The sequence below is a fragment of the Buteo buteo genome, chromosome 8, assembly GCF_964188355.1.
Source record: "Buteo buteo chromosome 8, bButBut1.hap1.1, whole genome shotgun sequence".
Lineage (NCBI taxonomy): Eukaryota > Metazoa > Chordata > Aves > Accipitriformes > Accipitridae > Buteo > Buteo buteo.
This window is the reverse complement of record NC_134178.1, coordinates 39,784,354-39,803,741: the sequence shown is the minus strand read 5'-3', so window position 1 is coordinate 39,803,741 and position 19,388 is coordinate 39,784,354. Positions and strand designations below refer to the sequence as shown.

Genomic DNA, 19,388 nt, shown 5'->3' with positions numbered 1-19,388 from the left:
CTCCACTAACCTCAGTGGTCCCTTGTGTATCCAGGATCTGGATACAGCATAGAAGATGGGTTGGTTTTGGCTTGTTGAAACTGATTGTCAGGATGTTATCCAATTTACAAATGCCTGATGTGTGCTTTTCAAGAACCTGCATGGAACTTCGAGAATTAGTCATTTTCTGACTGCTTGTGCTGTAAATGTCATTATGCAGCTGTTCCCTCTAAGCACAGGGAGGAACTGGTAGAGTTAGTAATGGTAGGACTTCTGTGAGAGCACATCTCACCCTTTCTTGCCACTGAAGGATCATCCCTTTTTGTTCGTGTCCTAATGGAGGATCTAATCTAGTTTTGAGTAATAGAGTACTCACCTGTTTTCTTGGGAGACTGTGCTATAGCCTTTGCCAAGAAGTCTTTTCCCCAGAGCTTTCCTACTCAGCATCTTCCAGGTATCACAAGTAATTATAAAGGAAAGAACAACGAAGTGATGCTTCTTGTAATAATTTAATTTCTTTTATTATTCCCTCACATCTCTTTAGAATGAATATCACAACATCGACGCTGAGCAGAAATTTTTGAAGAAGCTTATAGACAAGAACTTTGTGGTCAATTTGACATGAAAGCTGAATGGAAAATATGAAGAGCAATCGCTATTTTCAAGATTTGAAAATTTTTTATTTTTTGTACAACTTTTTTATTTTTTAAGTGCAGCATAACTGTTTACTGTTTAAAAAGAGCACAGAAACCTCATCAAGGCAGAAGCTTCTTCTAAGCCTGAGGGTAATGAACTATTGCAAACAGAGTTAACTGAATTTCTGTGAAGCTATTTAAATAATGGGAAAACCATGGAACTTTCAGCTGAAAGTATCAGGGATATATAAAAATGTGATTCACATCACTTATTTATGAGCAAGAACTCTTTCCAAATGATTACTTCTCTGGAATACTTCTGTTTCTGATGTTGTCCTCCAAAAGAGTTACACTGTCAAGAGACTGAGACAACCAGTGTTTAATTAGTAGATGGATGTCTTGTATGTCTGTCCTGTAGTATGAAAATGGCTTTAAAATGATGCCTATAAACGATTACCGTGTGTTTGGGAGAAGGGGGAATGTACAGAGTGTACAGGTTTTGGTCTGCCTTGCTCCTGAGGAGGGGACGTCCATCTTCAGCAAAGAAGCGACAGCTTCTGCGCTGGCCATTGACTATCGATAGACTCTGAACTGCTGCTTGTCTTTGCCGAAGGTGAAGACCCTTTGGTCTGCTTTGTGGAGATGTTGGTATTGACAATGCTCATGTTGTACCCAGTTCATGGAAAACCATACTCTCCATGCTGTGCGTCTAATAAATTTTACAGTTGGTGACTTCACTTAGAAAAGAGGGAGTATGAAGACTGAAGAGTTGTCCTAACTACCTGTGTGTCAGCTGCTTCCCCCAGACCACAACAGAAACGTGAGCTGGGACAGAGATGTTCATGCCTGAGTTTTAATTTAGAGCCAATGCTTGTTGGATTCCTAGATCTTCAGGACAGGATCTCATGTATCTTTCTGTTCACTCCTCAAGAATCGGCATGTATTTCCGAACCAGCAAAATCTTCTTTCTCAGGTGCTGTAATGCGTCTCCACCTTTGAAATGCATCGATATGAGCAATGAATGTTCCCATTTTTGGCAGTAGAGTGTGCTAGGGAATATGCAAGGTGTACCTCAGCTGAATTATCATTTGGCTTCTGTTTACCTCTGCTGTCTTGACATTTAGGTTTAAAGGATGTGGCTGAACTAAATCATTTAGTGGTGGGAACTTACTTGGGATTTTAACTGAAACTTTTAATGAGAGATTTATATTTCCAGTCTTGGTTTGTCTTGCACAAGCCTGCTGAATAAGTTAAATCTGCCTGGGAATGCCCTTAACAACTGTCAAAGAACAACAAGTAATATGCTGTTCCAGTTCTCTTACAGGGTGTATATATATATTATTGGTTTTTAGTTGTGGCACATTTGCTTGAGCATCTTGTGGTTATCTTGATCAATCACACCTAAAGAAAGCACAAAGAAGTCCACTTAAAAAAGTCTTTTAAGTTGGTAGAAAAATGTTTGCTGCTTTTTAGTACAATTATTTAGAGAGTTTTAGTACATTTAGAAGCAGTGCAAACAATTACAATATGAATACAAACCTCTAGCAGGTCAAGAGCATGCTATTTGTGCTTTCAGAAGCTGAGGATTACAAGAGTACTGAACACAATTCCTTTGCTGCAGCATTGAAGTGACCAAAGAGTCATCTTTCTTTTTTCCTATTTCTCTTGTGGAGTGCAATAGGTATTTAAAAAAACCCACCTGCCTGTAGTTCTCATCTCCCTCTTTAGAGCCTTGGCTCTACCATTTGGGAATTAGTGAGGGCAGTGTGATTTGGAAGGCAGCCACAGCTGAAGGGGAGGAGGCTTCTGTTTTCACCTCATGACTCCTGAGCTTTGGTCCATTTCAGGCAAATTGGACATACCTGAAGTAACTTTGTATGTCATTAAGTTCTGCAGCAGGGGCTGGGGAAGGACCCAGACGTGTCCCCAGCAAGGGACAGGCTGTGCCATGGTGTCCTGCCAGCTGGACGTGTGTCCCTTGGGCCCAGGTGCTGCTGCAGGGGGTGGTCCCTTGTCCAGCCGTGCGCAGGGCAGCAGGCGAGAGCATGGAGGAGAGGGGAGAGCTGGAGGTGCTGGAGCACCAGAGCAGGTGACTGTGGTGGTGGAAATGGAGGAAACCAGAATTTCTTAACCAGGTGGCAGAAGGGCTCTTACTCAGTTATTTGCATTTTCTTTTTTTTTTTTTCTTTTTAAACATGCACATTTCTGAGGCTTTGAAGAGATCTTTGCTTAAAAATCTGGATACAAGCAGGTGGGGTTTTGCATCAGAAAACAGTGACACTGCTGTCTTTGTTTCTACCAGCATATATTTCTCATGATTATTTCAGTTAATTAAAAAGGTTTGTATGTGACTCTGCAGCCCCAGACCTGCGGTGGTTTAGACTACTGACAGTAGCAATTCCCATGAAAAAAATGCCGAGGTAAGGGTTTTCACAAAGGTCATGGTGTTGTCCGAGCTCTCTTTGTGTAGAAGTCCTTGGCAGATCTTGGAGACCGTTGAGAGCGGAGCCAGGCAGAAGCGGAGGGCTGCCTCTTCCCCCTCAAAACCCATTGTCGCTCCCAGAGCCAGGCTCCCAGCTCTCCCATGGGCTGCTGCCACGGATCCAGCCGCATCCGTGTGACATCATGCAGTACGCTGACTGAGAGGATTTTTGCCAGGAGAGCTGTTGAATTTGCCCTCTCCTCGCAGTGCCTGGTTCTTGCGATGGTGTAGGCTGCTTCCTGGCTTCTCCACCGCCGTCCCCAGTAGCAGGAGGTGGGTTAAGGAGCTGTGGTTCTGAGGATGTGGTTATTTTCTCTGCTTTATTTCCTCTCTGGAGATAGTCTTCCCACTAATTAAACTGACTCCTCCTCCTAATTTTCCTAGGAGGTTTTCTGCTTTTTGGGGGTTTTGTTCTGCTATAGTTAGAATCCCCCAAAAACAATTGGAAAAAAGGCTTCATGGCAAGCAAATGGTGTCCTCACCCCTCAACTCTTTTACTGAAGATAGACTCCCCCCTTTTTTTTTTTTTACTACATCAGCTGTTGTCTTCCTAACGCTATTATTTTTTTTAATAATGTTTGGTATTCTCAATGCATTTAGTATGCTGTCTACAATCATTTATCCCTGTTGGCTGCTCCTTTTTATTTCTTCTTATGAAGCCTCCCTATTTGTATGACTGACTTCTTTTTGAAATTAAGCAGTACTCCTGGGGATATTTTTCCCCCACTTCTGTGTTCCTGCAGGGATGTTGAGTCTGCGTGTGCCGAGGTTGCTGTTGCAGGGTGGCTGAGTAACTTTTAGAGCCAGACCTGTTCACTTGGGACTGAGCCAAGAGCTGATACTATTGATAAACTACGAGGTACTAGTTCTTTGGAAAGCACAGCTTATAGGCCAGTAGCTTTTAGCTTCAATGATAAGTGGTGAGCCAACTGCTTCATTTCCCCCTGCCGTACGAGGTTTTAGTAGGATTCTGTGTACACGAGCCCTGCTTCATCACTATCACCCGCTTCATGTGGTCATTTCTGCTCCTCCATGCCTTGAGAACAGGTATTGCTTTTACACTAACTTCATGTAGGTAAGTATACCTGTGCATAGCGCGTTTCTCAGTAATGCCCACAGACCGCAGTGTCTGTTCTATCCAGGCAGATGTTTTCACAGGTGTTTTGCAATACCAAAGACTTCCCCTGGCACTTTCTGAGAAAAGCAATAACGCTAACTCTAAATATTTAGATATTTTTTTTTCTGAGAGTGAGTTGCTGTTAAGATTTTCTTTTTCCATTTTTGCTATTCCTGAAAGTGAAGTCTCTGCACTGAACTTCTCTGTCAAAGCTACCCAATTTTTTGATTGCAGCATCAGCAGCAAAGCTGTCAAATTTTGAATCCCAGGGTGCTGCCAGCTTTATTTCCATGTCTGGTAATGGTGTAACTATGTAGGTACCCAGTGTCTCTCATCAGTTTTCTTCCTGTATCAATTGCAAAGTCAGATGCTCCCACCCCTTCTTCCTCTGTCCTGTTCTCCAGCAGCCTGCTGAATTTCAAGACAGCAGCATCTTACAGCAAAGGTGCTCCTGCATTTTATCTGCCACCCCCTCAAAACGCTGTGCTGTCAGAAAGACGTAGCTCTAAGATACCAAAGCACACACAAAACAGGCAGGATGCCGTACGTCAGCTGAAAGCTGTGTTTGGCTCAGACTTCTAGGGGGATTTTGTTGTTGTTCTCTGTTGGGAAAGTATTTTTTCCTCTGCTGTAATAATTAAAGAAAGTACAGAGATATGACTAAAGAAGGAAGGTCACAAACTATTGCACTAAATACAAATCTGAGAGTGCCTAAAAGATATTACTAAATGACATTTCCAGTGACTGTATTGGTGATGATAATACAGAATCACAACTGTGGTGTTTAATAATTAGTGTGTGGTACCTCTTGTTTCCTATGCTGTGCTTTCCTTTTTAACAATACCCTGGGAGGTAGTATAAATACCTTAACTTTTAAGTGGGGTCTGATTTTTAAGAACATATGAACCTCAACATCTGTTTTTGGTATTGGTAAATACTTATTTTATTTGCCATTTGTCTTAAGTTTTATATGCCTTTAAAGTGCCAGCTGTATTTTGAAGACATTCTTACAGTTGTTTCAAGTGAAATTTTGAATGCTACAAATGGAAAGAGATTATTTTCCTGTGAATAAACTGTGTTAAAGACAGTGCTGTCAGGCTGATTTTTGCAAGGTCAGTGCTCTGTGTGTGTGTGTGTGTGTGTGTACGCGTGCCCAGCCCCATTATTAATGGTGTGTAAAGTACACACAGTGTTGTCAGATACGGTATCGAGTTTCAGAACAAACTTCGGTGCTTAGTAGAGCAAACAGAGCTGAAAATTTTTGAACCAAGGTAGGCTGAGCTGTACTGCGGGTGGAGATCTCACTCTAGGCTGAGTAAAAGTAAAACTGATGTAGTTTTTGTAAGTAAGATCAAGAGCAGCATCCTCCTGATTTTAATTTTTCATGGTTTTTTAATCTTGCCTGTCTTATTGGGGACTTTCAGGGGAATGCTAAAATAAAAGATGCTTAACTAAGAGGATGGCCTGTGACGAAAGACTTTTGATAGAATGTGAAAGGTGGTGATTGTGATACTTTGCTCATGTTTTGTTTTCTCTTTCTCTTTGTGCAGTAAAAATGAGATGCTGGGGAGCGGGGAGCCGCTTAACCAGCGGCTTCAGGGAGTCTAAGGGAGAGGTAGAAAACGATTACCTGGCACAAGTAGGTATTCAGTGCATTCATTTTAGTATTGACAGTTTAGGAGTTTTCCAGCTTGCAGGAAATGCCTGTCTTTGAGGTGAGACTGGGGGAGCCACACCATGGGTTATAATTTACTCTCTGCAGTGGAGCCACTTGAATAGTGATGTTGATCAGTGACAAATATGTTGCCACTTTCACATGAGGTTTTTGCTGCAGGTGGAAAAATGGGGAGGGGTGGGAAAAGCTGTTTCCAAATCACAGGGAGAGCCAGGGATGTGGTGTGCATCTCCCAGCCTGGGCAGCCAGCTCTGGCTCTTTAGGGGAGCACAAACCCTTAACAGTGCCACCCCACGACATCCCATTTCTTGGCTTCCTGCACGCTGCCCCATGCCTCGTTAAGCTGCAGTCCCACGTCGGCTCTCGCTGAGCAGGTGCCCGTTCCTGTGGGCTGCCTGCGGGAGCCCCTCGATCTGTGCATTGCCCCCAGCCCCAGCCATGCTCTCCCACTAAATGCGATGCTGGGACAGTGCGTTCCCCCCAGTGGCATAGGGCAGGTTTTGCCAGTAGAGGGGAGCTAAAGAAAAGGGTATCTCATTTTTTTTCATATCAGGCTGTCAGTGGTTTCAGAGAGTCCTTGTGGTCTGATACATGAATTCAGCAGGTTGATTGTTCCTTCTAACAGTTCTGCTGAATGAAGACAGGATTTTTTTTTAAAGATATTTAATAAGATATTTTTTTCAAATCAGTACAAAAATTTTAAATACAAAATTATTTGCTTTTGACATATCTCATATATTCCGGGAGCATACTGAAGTTACCAATGCCTGGTAAACTGTCCGGCCATTCCTGCCACCATTCCATAAAATTTCTGAGATAAAGCACCACATTATACCACTGGAGTCCTTAGTCAATGTTAGACTGCATTAAACTCTGCATTTAAATAATGGTAATGCCAGTTAAATCCAATCTTAGTTCTGCATGAAAAATCTAGTTCATTTTTGAATCAAAAGCGGTAGCATTAGCTAAAGACATTGAAGAAGAGATGAGTATTTAACTCTTTCAACTAGCGTAACAGTGTGTGATGTGCAGCACTGTACAGGGAACCACAGCAAAGTACACTGCCCTTTGGAAACAAATACTGAGGTGAGATTAGCACCATTGATGAACAGACAGCTCTTGCTGAGAAGTTGCCTTCCTCACGTACAGAAAGAATTGAGGCCTGCAGGTTCTTCTTGACAATAGGTAACATATAAATAAGAATTGGAAATCAGCTTCTATATAAAATGAAGTTCTCAGATAAATGTGCATGATCAGTATTGCTGGTAAAGTTACCAGTTGATCTCAAACAACAAATTAGTTAATTAGCAGAGAGTCTGCTGAGTGGCAGACTAGGCGTCTCTTCTGACAAGCCAAACAGATGCAGGTTCTTAGCATGAGCACAGACATCCCAGCGAATTTATACCACCCTGCTGTATTGCCATGTGTTGGCCAAAATGTCTCAATCACGTGGCACAAAGCAAATGGGGAACCCTTCATTTTTATCTCTGATCTACCTCATCTACTTCAGCCGTGCAAATGCAGATGGAGGCTTTTTGAGTGCTGTGGCATTTGGAGGTGAACCCAGCACCTACTGGAGTCAGGGGCAGTGTTCTGGGTCCAACGACTGCTGGAGAAGGCTCGTGGGGGATTGTTACACCATCAGTATTCCTTTTCCGTCATAAATAAATTGTTCAGCAAAAAACCACACCTGCAGGGATATTTTGTGTGTGGGGAAGGGAAATAAAGGTCTCCAGCTAAGAGAACCTTTGCTTGTCAGGCAGACCTGCTGTCAAAAAAAAACCCACCCCAAAATCCCACCCAAACAAATAAAAAGCCACTCAAGTTTTTCCATGTAATTTGAGACTGACCTACTCTGGTTTAAGTTTCTGGTTTTCATCTCAACTATCATCAATGCAACAGTCAAATATGCAACAGGAGTGAGTGACGTACACTGATTTGAACCTTAGTACTGAATTACTGTGAATGAAATGAAGTAAGCATGGCATCACAGAAATATATAATGTACAGCTCCTATGTTCCCCTCAGGTGCAAAACAACTGTTTATGAACCTGATACACATCTCTAGATATGTTCACCACACCTTTTTTTTTTTTTTTATAACTAGCTGTGCATAATGTTAAACTTCGGTTTTTTTGGTTTTTTTGTACAAGATGGTCCAAAACAGTCATAAAATGCATCTTTCATGGTATAAGAGTTTGAAGCAGAGAAGAAAGGTTTTGATTTTGTGTGTATGTTTGTGTGTGTCTGGTTTTTGTTTTACATGGGATACAATAAATATCCTGAAAAAGACGAATGAACGTACTGCCCGGCATAGAGTCCTGCCGCCTGCTCGGATGGCATTTGAACGTAAACCTTGTCTCCGTGCATCAGCTGGACAACAGCGCTGCCCGAAGCCTGGTCCAGGAAGCCCTTCTTGTACTCGTCGTAGGTGTACATCAGCGGCTCGTTGTTCTTGAACAACGCCACCCAGACACTGGCCCCTTTACAGTGGACGTGGTAGGCAAAGTAGTAGACGCCGGGGATCTCGCAGGTAAAGATCCCCGTCTGGGGGTTGTAGTTTTGCCGGCCGTTGTAGAGGAGCTTGTCGAACTTCACGGGCACCCCAACCCGGGGGAAGGGGGTGAGGAGCTCGGCCGTGAACGCAGGCATCTCGTAGACGGCGCCGCCAGCCTTGCCTTTCTTGCCCATGTAGCCGTAGGGGGGCTTGACGCCATCTATCCCCGGCCCCACCTCGGGCAGGTACTGTCCCACGGCTGGCGGAGTGGGTGGGATGATGACTGGGGGACCTGGGGGCCCGGGGGGGCCGGGTGGTCCCTGGAGTCCTGGCTGGCCAGGGGGACCAAGCGCCCCGGGCTTCCCCGGGGGTCCCTGCAGCCCCGCGGCGCCGGGTTTGCCCACGCCAGGGAAGCCGGGGGGTCCGGGCAGGCCGGGCTCCCCCTTGGCCCCTGGCAGTCCTGGGGGGCCGATGGGACCGCTGGGTCCCGCGATGCCCGGGATGCCCGAGGGGCCCTGAAGCCCCTGGGCACCGGGGAGCCCCGGCTCACCCTTTGGCCCCACAAGCCCTGGGACACCTGGCAGCCCCGGCAAGCCTTTGTGCCCAGCTTCCCCCTTGGGCCCTGTGGGGCCCGGCAGCCCTCGCAGCCCGGGGGCCCCCACTTCCCCAGGAAAGCCTGGCTTTCCTGGGAACCCCTGCAGGCCGGGTTCACCCTTGGGGCCGACGGGTCCTGGTGGCCCCACGGCGCCGCCTTCTCCTTTGGGTCCCGGGAAGCCGGCGGCCCCCGGGGGGCCCATGATGCCGGGCAGTCCCGGCTGGCCGGGCTCCCCTGGCGGCCCCCCCATGCCAGGCGGCCCCGCGTGCCCCTTCTCCCCCTTGGGCCCCAGGGGGCCGGGCAGACCACCCACGCCACGCTCACCTTTGGGCCCAGGGAAGCCTGGCTTGCCCACCCCGGGGAGGCCAGGGGGCCCCGGCAGGCCTGGCAGGCCTTGCTCCCCTTTGCCGCCCGGGAAGCCCGGCTGGCCGGGGAGGCCATCTTGGCCGGGTTTGCCAACGCCGGGCAGGCCGGGAGGGCCTTGGATCCCGGGGGCCCCCGGGGGCCCCTGCAGCCCCAGCTCTCCCGGGGGTCCGGGTTTGCCCAGGGGTCCCTGTGGGCCAGGGAAGCCGACCATGCCCGGCTTGCCGACCCCCGGCAGCCCCACAGGGCCTGGGGGGCCAGGCAGCCCAGGTGGACCCTTCAGCCCCGGCAAACCCGGGATCCCGACGCCTTTCTCCCCTTTTGGTCCTGGGATCCCGGGGGCTCCCGGGGGTCCCTTCAGCCCAGGCTCGCCCTTTGGCCCCGGCTGTCCCTGCAGCCCCGGAGCACCCGCTTTCCCTATGCCGGGAAGGCCATGAGGCCCCGGCGGTCCTTGCGGCCCAGGTATCCCCATGGGCCCAATATCCCCCTTCGGCCCCATCTCCCCTCTCGGCCCCGGGGGCCCCATGACCCCCGGTTTCCCCGGCATCCCCGGCAAGCCCGGCTTCCCGATTCCTGGATATCCTTGTGGGCCCGGTTTTCCTTTGGCTCCTGGGACACCGTGACCCGGTAATCCTGGTGGCCCCGGCGGCCCTCTTGGTCCAGGTTCACCGGGGGGACCTTGCTCACCCCTAAGACTCCGCACGGGTATTTCTGGGTTGGGAAAAGAAGAAAAAAAGAAAAGGGGAGGGGGAGAGACAAAAGGTGATTGCAGTCGCATCCTTTGAGAAACACAAAGGCAGTTTTGAATTGAATGTGCTTGCTACGATGCCTCTTGGTTTTGTGGTAGGCGGGGAGGCAGAGCTGGCCAGTTACAGGTTGGTGTTTGGAACAAAGAGGATGTTCCTACTGTTTTACATACTCCAAATTTGCGTGCATGTTTCTGTTTCCATAAAATAATTATTTTGCATCATATTTGCTTATTTTCTGCCTTGCAAAAGCCATTTGCCCTTTACTAGTGTTTTCCACCTATACAATCTTAAGCAGCAAAGTCTGCTTTTTGTCCCATATTGCTGTAGACTAACCTACTTTTAAGAGTTTTCGCAGGACGCTGCTCAGTGCAGTGCTTGAGCAGCTGCTCAGTGCTCTCATGCTGTAGGAGGAGGTCTGGCATAAAAGTGCTTTTGCTGGAGGGGCTTACACTAGCAAGATCAATTAAAAAAGATTGTGTCAGTAAGAAGTTTGTATGTAGGTATGACCACATTTTCACCAAGGCTGTGGTTCCCACTACAATATTACTGTAATCCTACAGCCTTACCCAGTGTTGCTAAGCTCCCACAGGTTTTCGGTGCAGCCATGGCTAGTTAGAGCTCTTCTAAACGCTTCGGAAAATGTTTTTATTGTCCAAACCCACACTTTTGTGTATGTGATCACTTAGCATTGCAGGTCAGGGTGAGGGAGTTGCTGCATGGGAGTGGTTGTGCTGGGGTTGGTTGCCTTTCAAGCTGCAGGCTTTTTGTCTTAGGTGAAAAGTCTGCTTCTCTCTGGCTCTAAAATGGATAAAGAAATGAGAGGTTTGGGGGAAGGGGAGAGATGAGGTTTCACGGCAAGAGAATTAACTGTTCTTTGGGAGGCAGAAACCCTCCCTCTCTGCACATGTTGTGTTTTATGCACGTAGAAAACCTCCTTTGCTCACGAGATGGGTTGATTTTACAACAACCAGTCGTGCTGGTTCAGACATTCCAAAAATAGGCCCTGAAATCTTGCATTTTCCTCTGAAGCCAGCGGATGCTGTGGTTACACTGAACCCGCAATGAGAGGAAGAGTTAACCAGCTTGTCTGAAGTCGCACAGACACTCACTGTCCTCACAAGGGTTTTATGACACTGGGTGTTCCTGGTTGCTGTTTGTATTTTGGAGACATTTTGTTGTTTTTGTAAACATCTTAATATTGTCCAGACTTCCTTTACTGAATACTGAAAGTGCTTGTACGTGCAGACTCACGCAGTAATGCCCTGCACCTTCAATGCCTCCATTATGCCCATAAATAACCTACAGAAAGAGGACTGCAGAGTCAGAAGAGCAATTGTATTTTTTTATCTGCAAACCTCTAAATCACAGGGTCTGGACAAATTCAGACAGAACTGTGATATTCCTGTAAATTCAGATCTTGGGGCTCTTAGCTCTTATTTCGTGTCCGTTCGCTGCAGTGAGAGTGGGAGCACCTCCAGGCAGGACCCTGGCCTATCCACCTGGGCCATCATTTGAAACCCCATCAGAGGGTTTTCTGCAGGCAGATGGGATTACAAGGTTTCTCCTAGCCTTCAGCAAGCACCCAAACAAACGGAGCCACCCAGGAGCCCGGAGGATGACTGTGGCTTTGCTCTGGTGACCCTGAGCTGCCCCACAGCTCACGTGAGCCCATTTGTCCACCGGTGGCCAGGTACCAAGCTGGCCAGTCCTTGGGGCACGTGGGTGCCATGCCCAGCCTGCAGCAGCCTGCTCCCCATCTTCAGTGTCCCCCCTCCCAGGCCAATGGTGCTGTGGGGCATCAGGCAGGACCGTGCAGGGGCGGCGAGGGACCTGCCGAGCCTACCTTTCTCTTTCTTGGGAGCCATGTCTTTGCCGAGCAGAGGCATCTGCGGGACCTCCTTCATGTACTGAGGCAGATGGGGGTACTCTTTCCCGTACTGCATGTGGGGCACCTCCTTGCCCATGTGCTGCATCGGGATGCCTTCTTTGCCCAGCGGCATGTGAGGTACTTGTTGTCCAAGGGGTTGGTACTGGGGCACCTGGGGTGGCAGCTGCTTGATCCCATAGTAGACGCCGCCTTGAGCAGACCTCACCAGCTCTAGGTAAACAGTGACAGCCACTGCCAACAGCTGGACAGGGAAGAGCAGCACGGCCATCACCTGCGAAAAACACAACAAACCCCACAGTTGGCAGAAAATGTTTTTTTGTGTTGTGCATTTCCCATTAGGGCTGACCTGCTCTCATTTTCTGCGGCAATCTGGACCTAAACCTCCGCAGACTGGCTCTGGTTTGTGTGTTGGCCTGGAGGACATCCTGCAGCAGGCCTGCACCTGGTTTATTGGAGGCTCTTGCTCAAATAGCAGTATTATAGCAAAAGTCCTTATATGCATTTAGTTTTCTACTACCCCGCACACACCAGGCGGTGCCTTCTGTGGTTTCTCCATATGGGGACCCACTCCTTCCCATCCCCAAGCTGCCATGTGCCACTTTGTTGCTTGCACAACACAAGGTTTGGGGAGCTCCGCTGCAAGTTCTGGCACAGGGGGAGAGCAGGCAGGGGCCTGTGAGGAGCTTTCTGCCCAAGGAAGCTAACTTATCCACACCCCTTCTGCTATGCTTTCCATAGCAATGAAAGCTCAGTTTCTGCAGCTTAAATCTGTGCCTAGGATTGTACACCATGGCTGCAGAGTCCAGCGGCTCTCTCTCCATTTCTATCACAGCTCCTTGCCAGCTCTCCTCCTAAGCTGAGCTCTGATCCTCTCAGCCTTCACCCAGAAGAACTGGGCCATCTAGGGGCTGTCTGGGCCATCGCTGCCTCCGGGCAGGATCAGCTAATCCAAGCCTTTCTCCAGGGATGTTCAACTATTTTCTGAAGGTCTCCCCCACTGCAGACCCTGTCGCGTCCCCAGGCAGCCCGTCCCAGCACCTCACCAGCCCTGCTAACACAACGGAACAGGGTTGTTTTTTCTTTTTCTTCCTTATCAAAATAGAAGCTTGGGACTTCTCGTCCCATCTGCTGTTGGCTTTCCTTTCTGCAGTAAGGGCATTACTAGCAGGTGAGCAGCAAATCAGGAACCGGGAACTCCCTAAACAAGTGCAAATTTGGGGGCAGCCTGAGGTAACAAGGAGAGTCTCCACATGTTCGACTGTTTTGCAGTTTGTCTCACAACCAAGCCCAGTAGGCAAGTCCTGCTCTTTTCAAATGCAGGTGGCAATTGCTAGGCAATTGCTGTCCCCTCCCCGTCCCTGCTTTTCCACCATGCAAAGATGCCTTGCACCCAACTGGGGCTCCTGGAAAAGCCCCCACCACACACACACACACACACACACTGGCAGAGCTTTGCCAAACTGCTCATCAGGACTCGCTCCCAGCAGCTGCTGAGGCCAGGTGTGGTGAGGGTGGCCCGAGGAGGCAGCGAGGGCTTTGTGCCACCTGCTTATTTTCTTGTTCTTCCCCCGCAGCCTGGCTCGACATAGAGAACAAAAAAGCCCCTCAGTCCTTGGCAAAGGGGCTCAGCACTGTGCCCCCTGTGCCTTGGAAGGTATCTTTTGGAGGGAGAAGCTTTCTGCCTTTTCCTGCTGTGGCTGTTCCCTGCCGGAGAAGAGCTGCTCATGGGGCTGCAGCCGGGGCTCCCCTGCGCAGGGTGATTCTGCAGCATGCAGGAGGACCCCCCTCACTTGGAGGGCAGCATGACCCGAAGTGGGCTGGGACGTGTCCTCGTGGGGCCCTACAGAGACTTGGGTTTGGGCAGGCGAGGCCACTGCCGAGAGCCGGAGGAAAGTGTGAGAGGTACGTGGGGTTGGAGGGAGGAAAGGTATTTATGGAGGAGAGGGCAGCAAGTGGCTGCGCTGGCCTCCTCTAATGCTGCATAGTGTACAGTAGGCTTCTAAAATGGGCCTGTAAATAATTTGAGAGGGTGGGACTTTGCAACACATCTGTGAGGGACTCATGCCCAGCGGGCAGAGCGTGTGAGTGGGCTGCAGGGTGGCTGTGAAACTTGCTGAGCTCAGGGAGCGGGTCAATGGCACCACAGGCATTGAACCCCGGAGTCACAACTTGCGTTTTCCCCACTCACTGCTATACCTCTCAGCTTGAGCAAAGGGCGGGCTGGTATGGACCGTCCCAGAGAAACTGCTGCTCTCGCTGCTCTGTGCTGTGGTGGAGGTTATTGACCAGGTGGCACCATCGGGTAGCACTTAGTTCTTACGTTTTACTCCTGTTCAAAGTTCTCCACCCAGTCTGCGTTAGCAAAGCACCTGGAGAAATACTCACTGCTCTTTTAAAACATTTCTCCTTCATTTTGTTCTATGAGCTCTCAATGGAAATTACTGTATCATCATTACTGATGGTGTAAATTTAAAATTGTGTAGTTGAAACAACCAGCAGAAGGTTAATGTTTTCAATAATGCTCCTAAATAGACAAATTAACTAGAGAGAAGTTGGAACTATGTGTTAACAGCAAACCAAACCATTTAAGAAAATGAAATATTAGTGAATAAACACTAGATGGAGCATATGTTGCACAGCTGAATTTCTACAGTCACTTTCTCTCCCAGGAATTTAAGGTCTTGGATATAACCAGCTGCCATGTGGCAAAAAAAACCAGAGCCAAGATGTACAGGAGTTTGTAAGTGTAGCTAAAGCCCAAGCACAGTTGCTCATCCTTGTTCAGCAAAGCATTTCAGCAAATGCTTCATCTCCAGTGAGTTGAATGTGGCTTTTAGCCCACGGCTGGCAGCTTTGCTGTGAGCTAAAGGATTAGGGCCTTAGGACACGGTATTTCTGCTTTAAGCTTAATGGCACCGGACTGTGAGGACAGCCTGTGTGGGGTCAGTTACCATGGCTCAGCTGGGACGTGGTAATTTACTAACCTGCTGCAGCTTCATCTGGGCACATAGACCCCAAGCAGCCTTGGGGTTTCTCTTTTTTTTTTTTTTTTGGGGGGGGGGGGTACCCCCAGTCTTGTCTCTGTTGGCCTTTCTGTTCCTTTCTGTATCATAGCAAGTAACTGGCTGCAGCTTTGGCTCTCTGTAGCTGAGTAGGGTAACACCTGCCTCAGTTTGCAGGGAAATACCCCGGCTACTAGAAAACTTGCAACATTCTGTGCATCTCTCCCAAATGAAAAGCATTGCCTGTATGAAGAGGGAAATGCAGTGAAACCTTTTAAAAAAACATTAGAAGATACTGGATGATTTAGGACTGTTGTTGAAACCTACAAGTATGAAGGGTGGGGTGGATTTTGAAGAATGAGGTTATTAAATTAACTTCTTGGCTACTTTGTTGTTCTGGTGGCCAGTTTTGGGGTTTTGTTTTTTTAAAGAGATAACCTCGGTGGAATAAGTGGAGAGGGAAATAGGTAAAATTCCTTTGGATGTGATTTTTCTCCTTGTTTTTATTACAAAACATGGGCTTTGTGTGCGAGTGGGAGCTATTTGAAATAATTGGAAAAGATTTCCTACGGGGAGACACCAGCCTGCCCGCAGCTCAGGGTGAACTCGACCTCCTGCTGCTTGTGCTGAGCTCCCTCGGCCCTGCTGAGCATCACGCGATGCACCTGCATTTGACAGTCGTGACCACACAGCACATGAGATGTTTTTGTGTGTGCGTGTGGAAATTTCGAGGGAGATCAGGCAAGACTTCTAGAGATAGGAAGACTCCAGAAAATGAGGTGATCTCACTACATCTGTGTTTCTTTAGTGTTTTTTGACTCATCCTAACCAAAACAGTGTGGCCTGGAAATGACAAATTGCTTCTCATCTATTGATTTTGGCTGGGGCTGGTGCCTGTGACTAGCTGAGGTGGAAGGTGGGGGTTTTTTACTGAACAACCTCAGGCTAGATGGGACTTGGCCAATACCTTCGTGGGATGAGGTCAGAGCCTCCCCGGCAGCCTCATGTGAGCTGTCTGGGTCTTGGGATCTGCCGCAGGTACTTGGGAAGCAACTTGGTGTTCAGCACCAGCCTTATGGCTCATCTCTCCCCCTGCTCCCAAGGGAAGGAGGGATCTGACAAAATTAGTCTTCAAGAGAAATGTGGTAGAGTTGTATGTGCAACTGCTGCTGCTCACTGCCTCCTGCCAGTGGGTCCAACTGGCTTATCACTATCAGATACCTATGTCACTATAAGGCAAGCCTGCCCTGAAGCATGAGGGATGCCTGGGATAGTTTTTCCGTGTTTCAGCTCACTGCCTGTCTCGTCCTACTCACCTTCTCTAAGAAGTTATTTATGTACTGAGAGAGAGAGAAGTTGAAGGTCCTTTTTTCTGCCCTGAAGTTTTTTTTTCTGAATGCCTGGGTGCACAGCTCTCGTTGTTTGAAGACCTTGCTAGGAAACCACCAGCATCTTTAAATGCCTGAAAGCTACTGAAAATCTTGCTCTCTTTTTTGAAAGAAGCATATAGATCCTAAATGTTGGACAGGTCCTCCAGAACTTGGGAACAGCAAAAGGAGACTTTCCCAGCAGTGACAGGACTTAAGGAAAATACCAGAGTGAGGAGGCGAAAAATCGGTGCTGAAGATGCAGCCAAAGTGTAAGACTTCCCACACCCTTCACTCAAATCCCAGCAATTTAAGGATCATCTCCAAACACATTCATGTAATGTGATGTGACATGCTTTCAAAGGTATCTGTCAGTGGAGCAGTAAACTGGCTTTGAAGTGGGATTTTCCTGGGTTTCTGTCAGAAAGCAATGGGAATGTGTCTACATATTTATGGCAGGTAAATCAGTGCATGCGTGCACCTTTAGAGAAGCCAAAGGCTTGGAGAAAGCCGAGTTTTACCTTAACTGTTTGAATGTCTGAAGGAAGATGGAGGAGAAGCAACTGTGCCTTCATAGAGTGTGACGCGTCATTTTGCACCAGTCTTTCAGATTAAGACACAATAAATGTTTTGCTTTACCTAGGGTGGGGCAAGCCACTCGAGGGCAAAGGAACATTATCCTAAACCACAGTGTTCAGCTGCTTGTGTGTGAACGTGTGTGGTTGGCTCTGTGGGTGAGAGAGATTCCCTGAAAAAACACATTTTTACAGGCAAAGTGAGAACATTTCTCAATAACCTCTTTGGTAGAGTTGTTCTCCTGAGAAAACTAGAAAGGACCTTCCTCTGGCTATTTGCATTTGTCAGTAGAAACTGAAGACAAAACAAAATGTACTAGCAGTCATAATTCTTAAATTGGTGTGAAGAAATAATGGCTGGTTTAGCCTAATTGTGTAAAGAATGTATGGAAAGAGTGATGCCTGTCCATGTGGGACTTGAAATCATAGGTGGTCTTGCAAAGGGTGGAAGCCAGACCTCGATTTTGTTGGTTCTTACAGGGAAGGGATCACTCTGCAACCAATCTGGGGGTTAACTGAAATTTACCCATGTCTCAGAACCTCTAAGGTACTCACCCAGAGACTAGCCCGATGGGCTTAACGTACCACGCATTGCTTTTGAACTGCCGTATTTCCCAAAGAGGCATAAGGCATGAGTAGGTCTTGGTGACCTGAACTCTTATGCCCTGAGGTCCCTTCCAGAGGGGCTGCCTAAAGCTGCAGGGACCCATTCCTGCTGCAGTGAGGGGATGGACTTGCTAGCGCTCAGGTTTCCGCGTCGAAAATGACTGCTGCAAAACTCTCAAAATAAAAATCCTGGTGACTCTGGAGATCTTTTTGCCTAGAAGATCCTACTAAAAAATGTTTGATGCTGAAAAGATTAATTCTCTAAGATGTTTTTGACTCAAGATCAGAAGTCGCTAGGAACATGGCTACTTTTGGAATAACCCTTATAACTGATCGTATTACCAAGTATCTACAACGATGTATCCAGGTATAGCTCTGCTCTTGGGCACAGGGGGTTCCAATCCCACAGGAACATTATAAACCTAGCTAAAGTCTCTCGGTCATATAGAGGCACGCAGGGACAGCATAATGCAATGGAAAAGGCAAATAATGTGTTACCATGTGTGTAAGGAGTAACACTGCTGTGTTGCAGAGAGCTGGCGGGTTAGATGCACAGTAGCCCTCCGTGGGGAGTTAGTTCCTTGGCTGTCCCCCAGCTTGTAGGCAGAGGTACGTGGCAGCTCATGCAGAATCAAAGAAGGGCTTGTAAGAGAAAGCTACAAAGTCTTCACAAGGCGATAACCATTTTTCTTCTGTTTTCATTTTTAGTGTTACTTTGGTAACATTCTGTACTGTTCCTGTTTTGTACAATATGGTTCCCTTAAATCGCCAGGTTATACATGCAAGCGTATATGTTTTTGTTAAGGTTCGTACCACCTGAAAAGCATTAGATTAATCACTGGCATATAATTTATTTTTGGCATTTGTAAACTAATTCTGTTAGCCAGCTATCTTTCTTCTAAGAAATTTTAGCACAAAATGAGAAGAGCAGCTATCAAGGCCTTAGTTCTGTAGTCACTCAGCACCAGTGGATAGTTGGGGTAACTTCAAGTGGGGGATGTCTTTAGATGTGAAAAGGCAAGCAAATGCTGATTATTGTTCTCAGCAGGAGTGCTGTGGTGTGTAAGTGACTTGAGCAGTGATCTTCCCAGCACATTGTTGATCACGGTTTTCAAAGACACTATTTCAAAAATTAATCGCAGCTAAAATTAGTCTCTGGATCATTAAACTCCTTTGAGGACTAACTTGTCAGTCAGTGAGTACTTTCTGACAGGATCTGAGGATACCCTGTACAGCACAGAGACTGAATTTTAGTGGGAACTCATATTTTCAGGGGCAGGAAGAACCGACAACCTTCTGCTTGCCAAATAATTTTGTATTTACTCAGAGCTTAGGGTGCCATTTAATACACACTTCACCACTTGAATATAAAGCACTCTTCTGCCTTTCTGTGCTAAACAAGGTTTTATGTAATTCAGACAGATGTTTTCAAATTTGCAATCAAACTAATTAAACTCAGTCTGGGGGGTTTCTTTCTGAAAGTTCAGTCATACTCCACATAAAAACAGGGAGTGAAGGCAACCAAATGCAACTTGGCACAGATTTCCTCTGAAAGCTAACCAGTTTCATAACACAAATTAAGACTAGCTACACTGATTTAATCTTATTTTCAGCAGTAAAGAGCAGGAGGATGGTAAGGGAGAGCGCGGCCCCTTTGTGAGGGCTCAGCCATGCTGTTGGCAGGAGACAGTTGCTCCGTGCCTGACTTCAGCCCAAGCAGTTTTGGGGTCCCACATCACTTTACTTTTAAGGGTGCCTCCAGCTTCATTGAAGGTGATACCTGTTTCTTGAGTAGGCAAAGAGTTTACCTTGCTAAAGAGGGCCTGTGCATTCGGTAGGGAGGAAAGTGGGATTTATG

General features: G+C 47.5%; 2 protein-coding genes across 19 annotated transcripts in view; one reads left to right on the top strand and one right to left on the bottom strand.

Annotated features, from left to right (window-relative positions):
* The window catches only part of ST3GAL6 (ST3 beta-galactoside alpha-2,3-sialyltransferase 6), a 61,743-nt gene extending 56,443 nt beyond the window's left edge, over positions 1–5,300 (top strand). For all 12 annotated transcript variants that reach the window (XM_075034265.1, XM_075034267.1, XM_075034266.1 and 9 more), the window contains one exon: positions 524–5,300. In XM_075034265.1, coding sequence (XP_074890366.1) covers positions 524–604 — 81 coding nt within the window. In that variant the 3' untranslated portion in view covers positions 605–5,300. The remainder of the gene's footprint in view (positions 1–523) is intronic.
* A 1,888-nt stretch (positions 5,301–7,188) lies between these two features.
* Positions 7,189–19,388, bottom strand: part of COL8A1 (collagen type VIII alpha 1 chain) — a 93,381-nt gene continuing 81,181 nt past the window's right edge. For all 7 annotated transcript variants that reach the window (XM_075034243.1, XM_075034241.1, XM_075034246.1 and 4 more), the window contains 2 exons: positions 11,936–12,251; positions 7,189–10,054 (listed from right to left, as the gene is read on the bottom strand). In XM_075034243.1, coding sequence (XP_074890344.1) covers positions 8,148–10,054; positions 11,936–12,248 — 2,220 coding nt within the window. In that variant the 5' untranslated portion in view covers positions 12,249–12,251 and the 3' untranslated portion in view covers positions 7,189–8,147. The remainder of the gene's footprint in view (positions 10,055–11,935; positions 12,252–19,388) is intronic.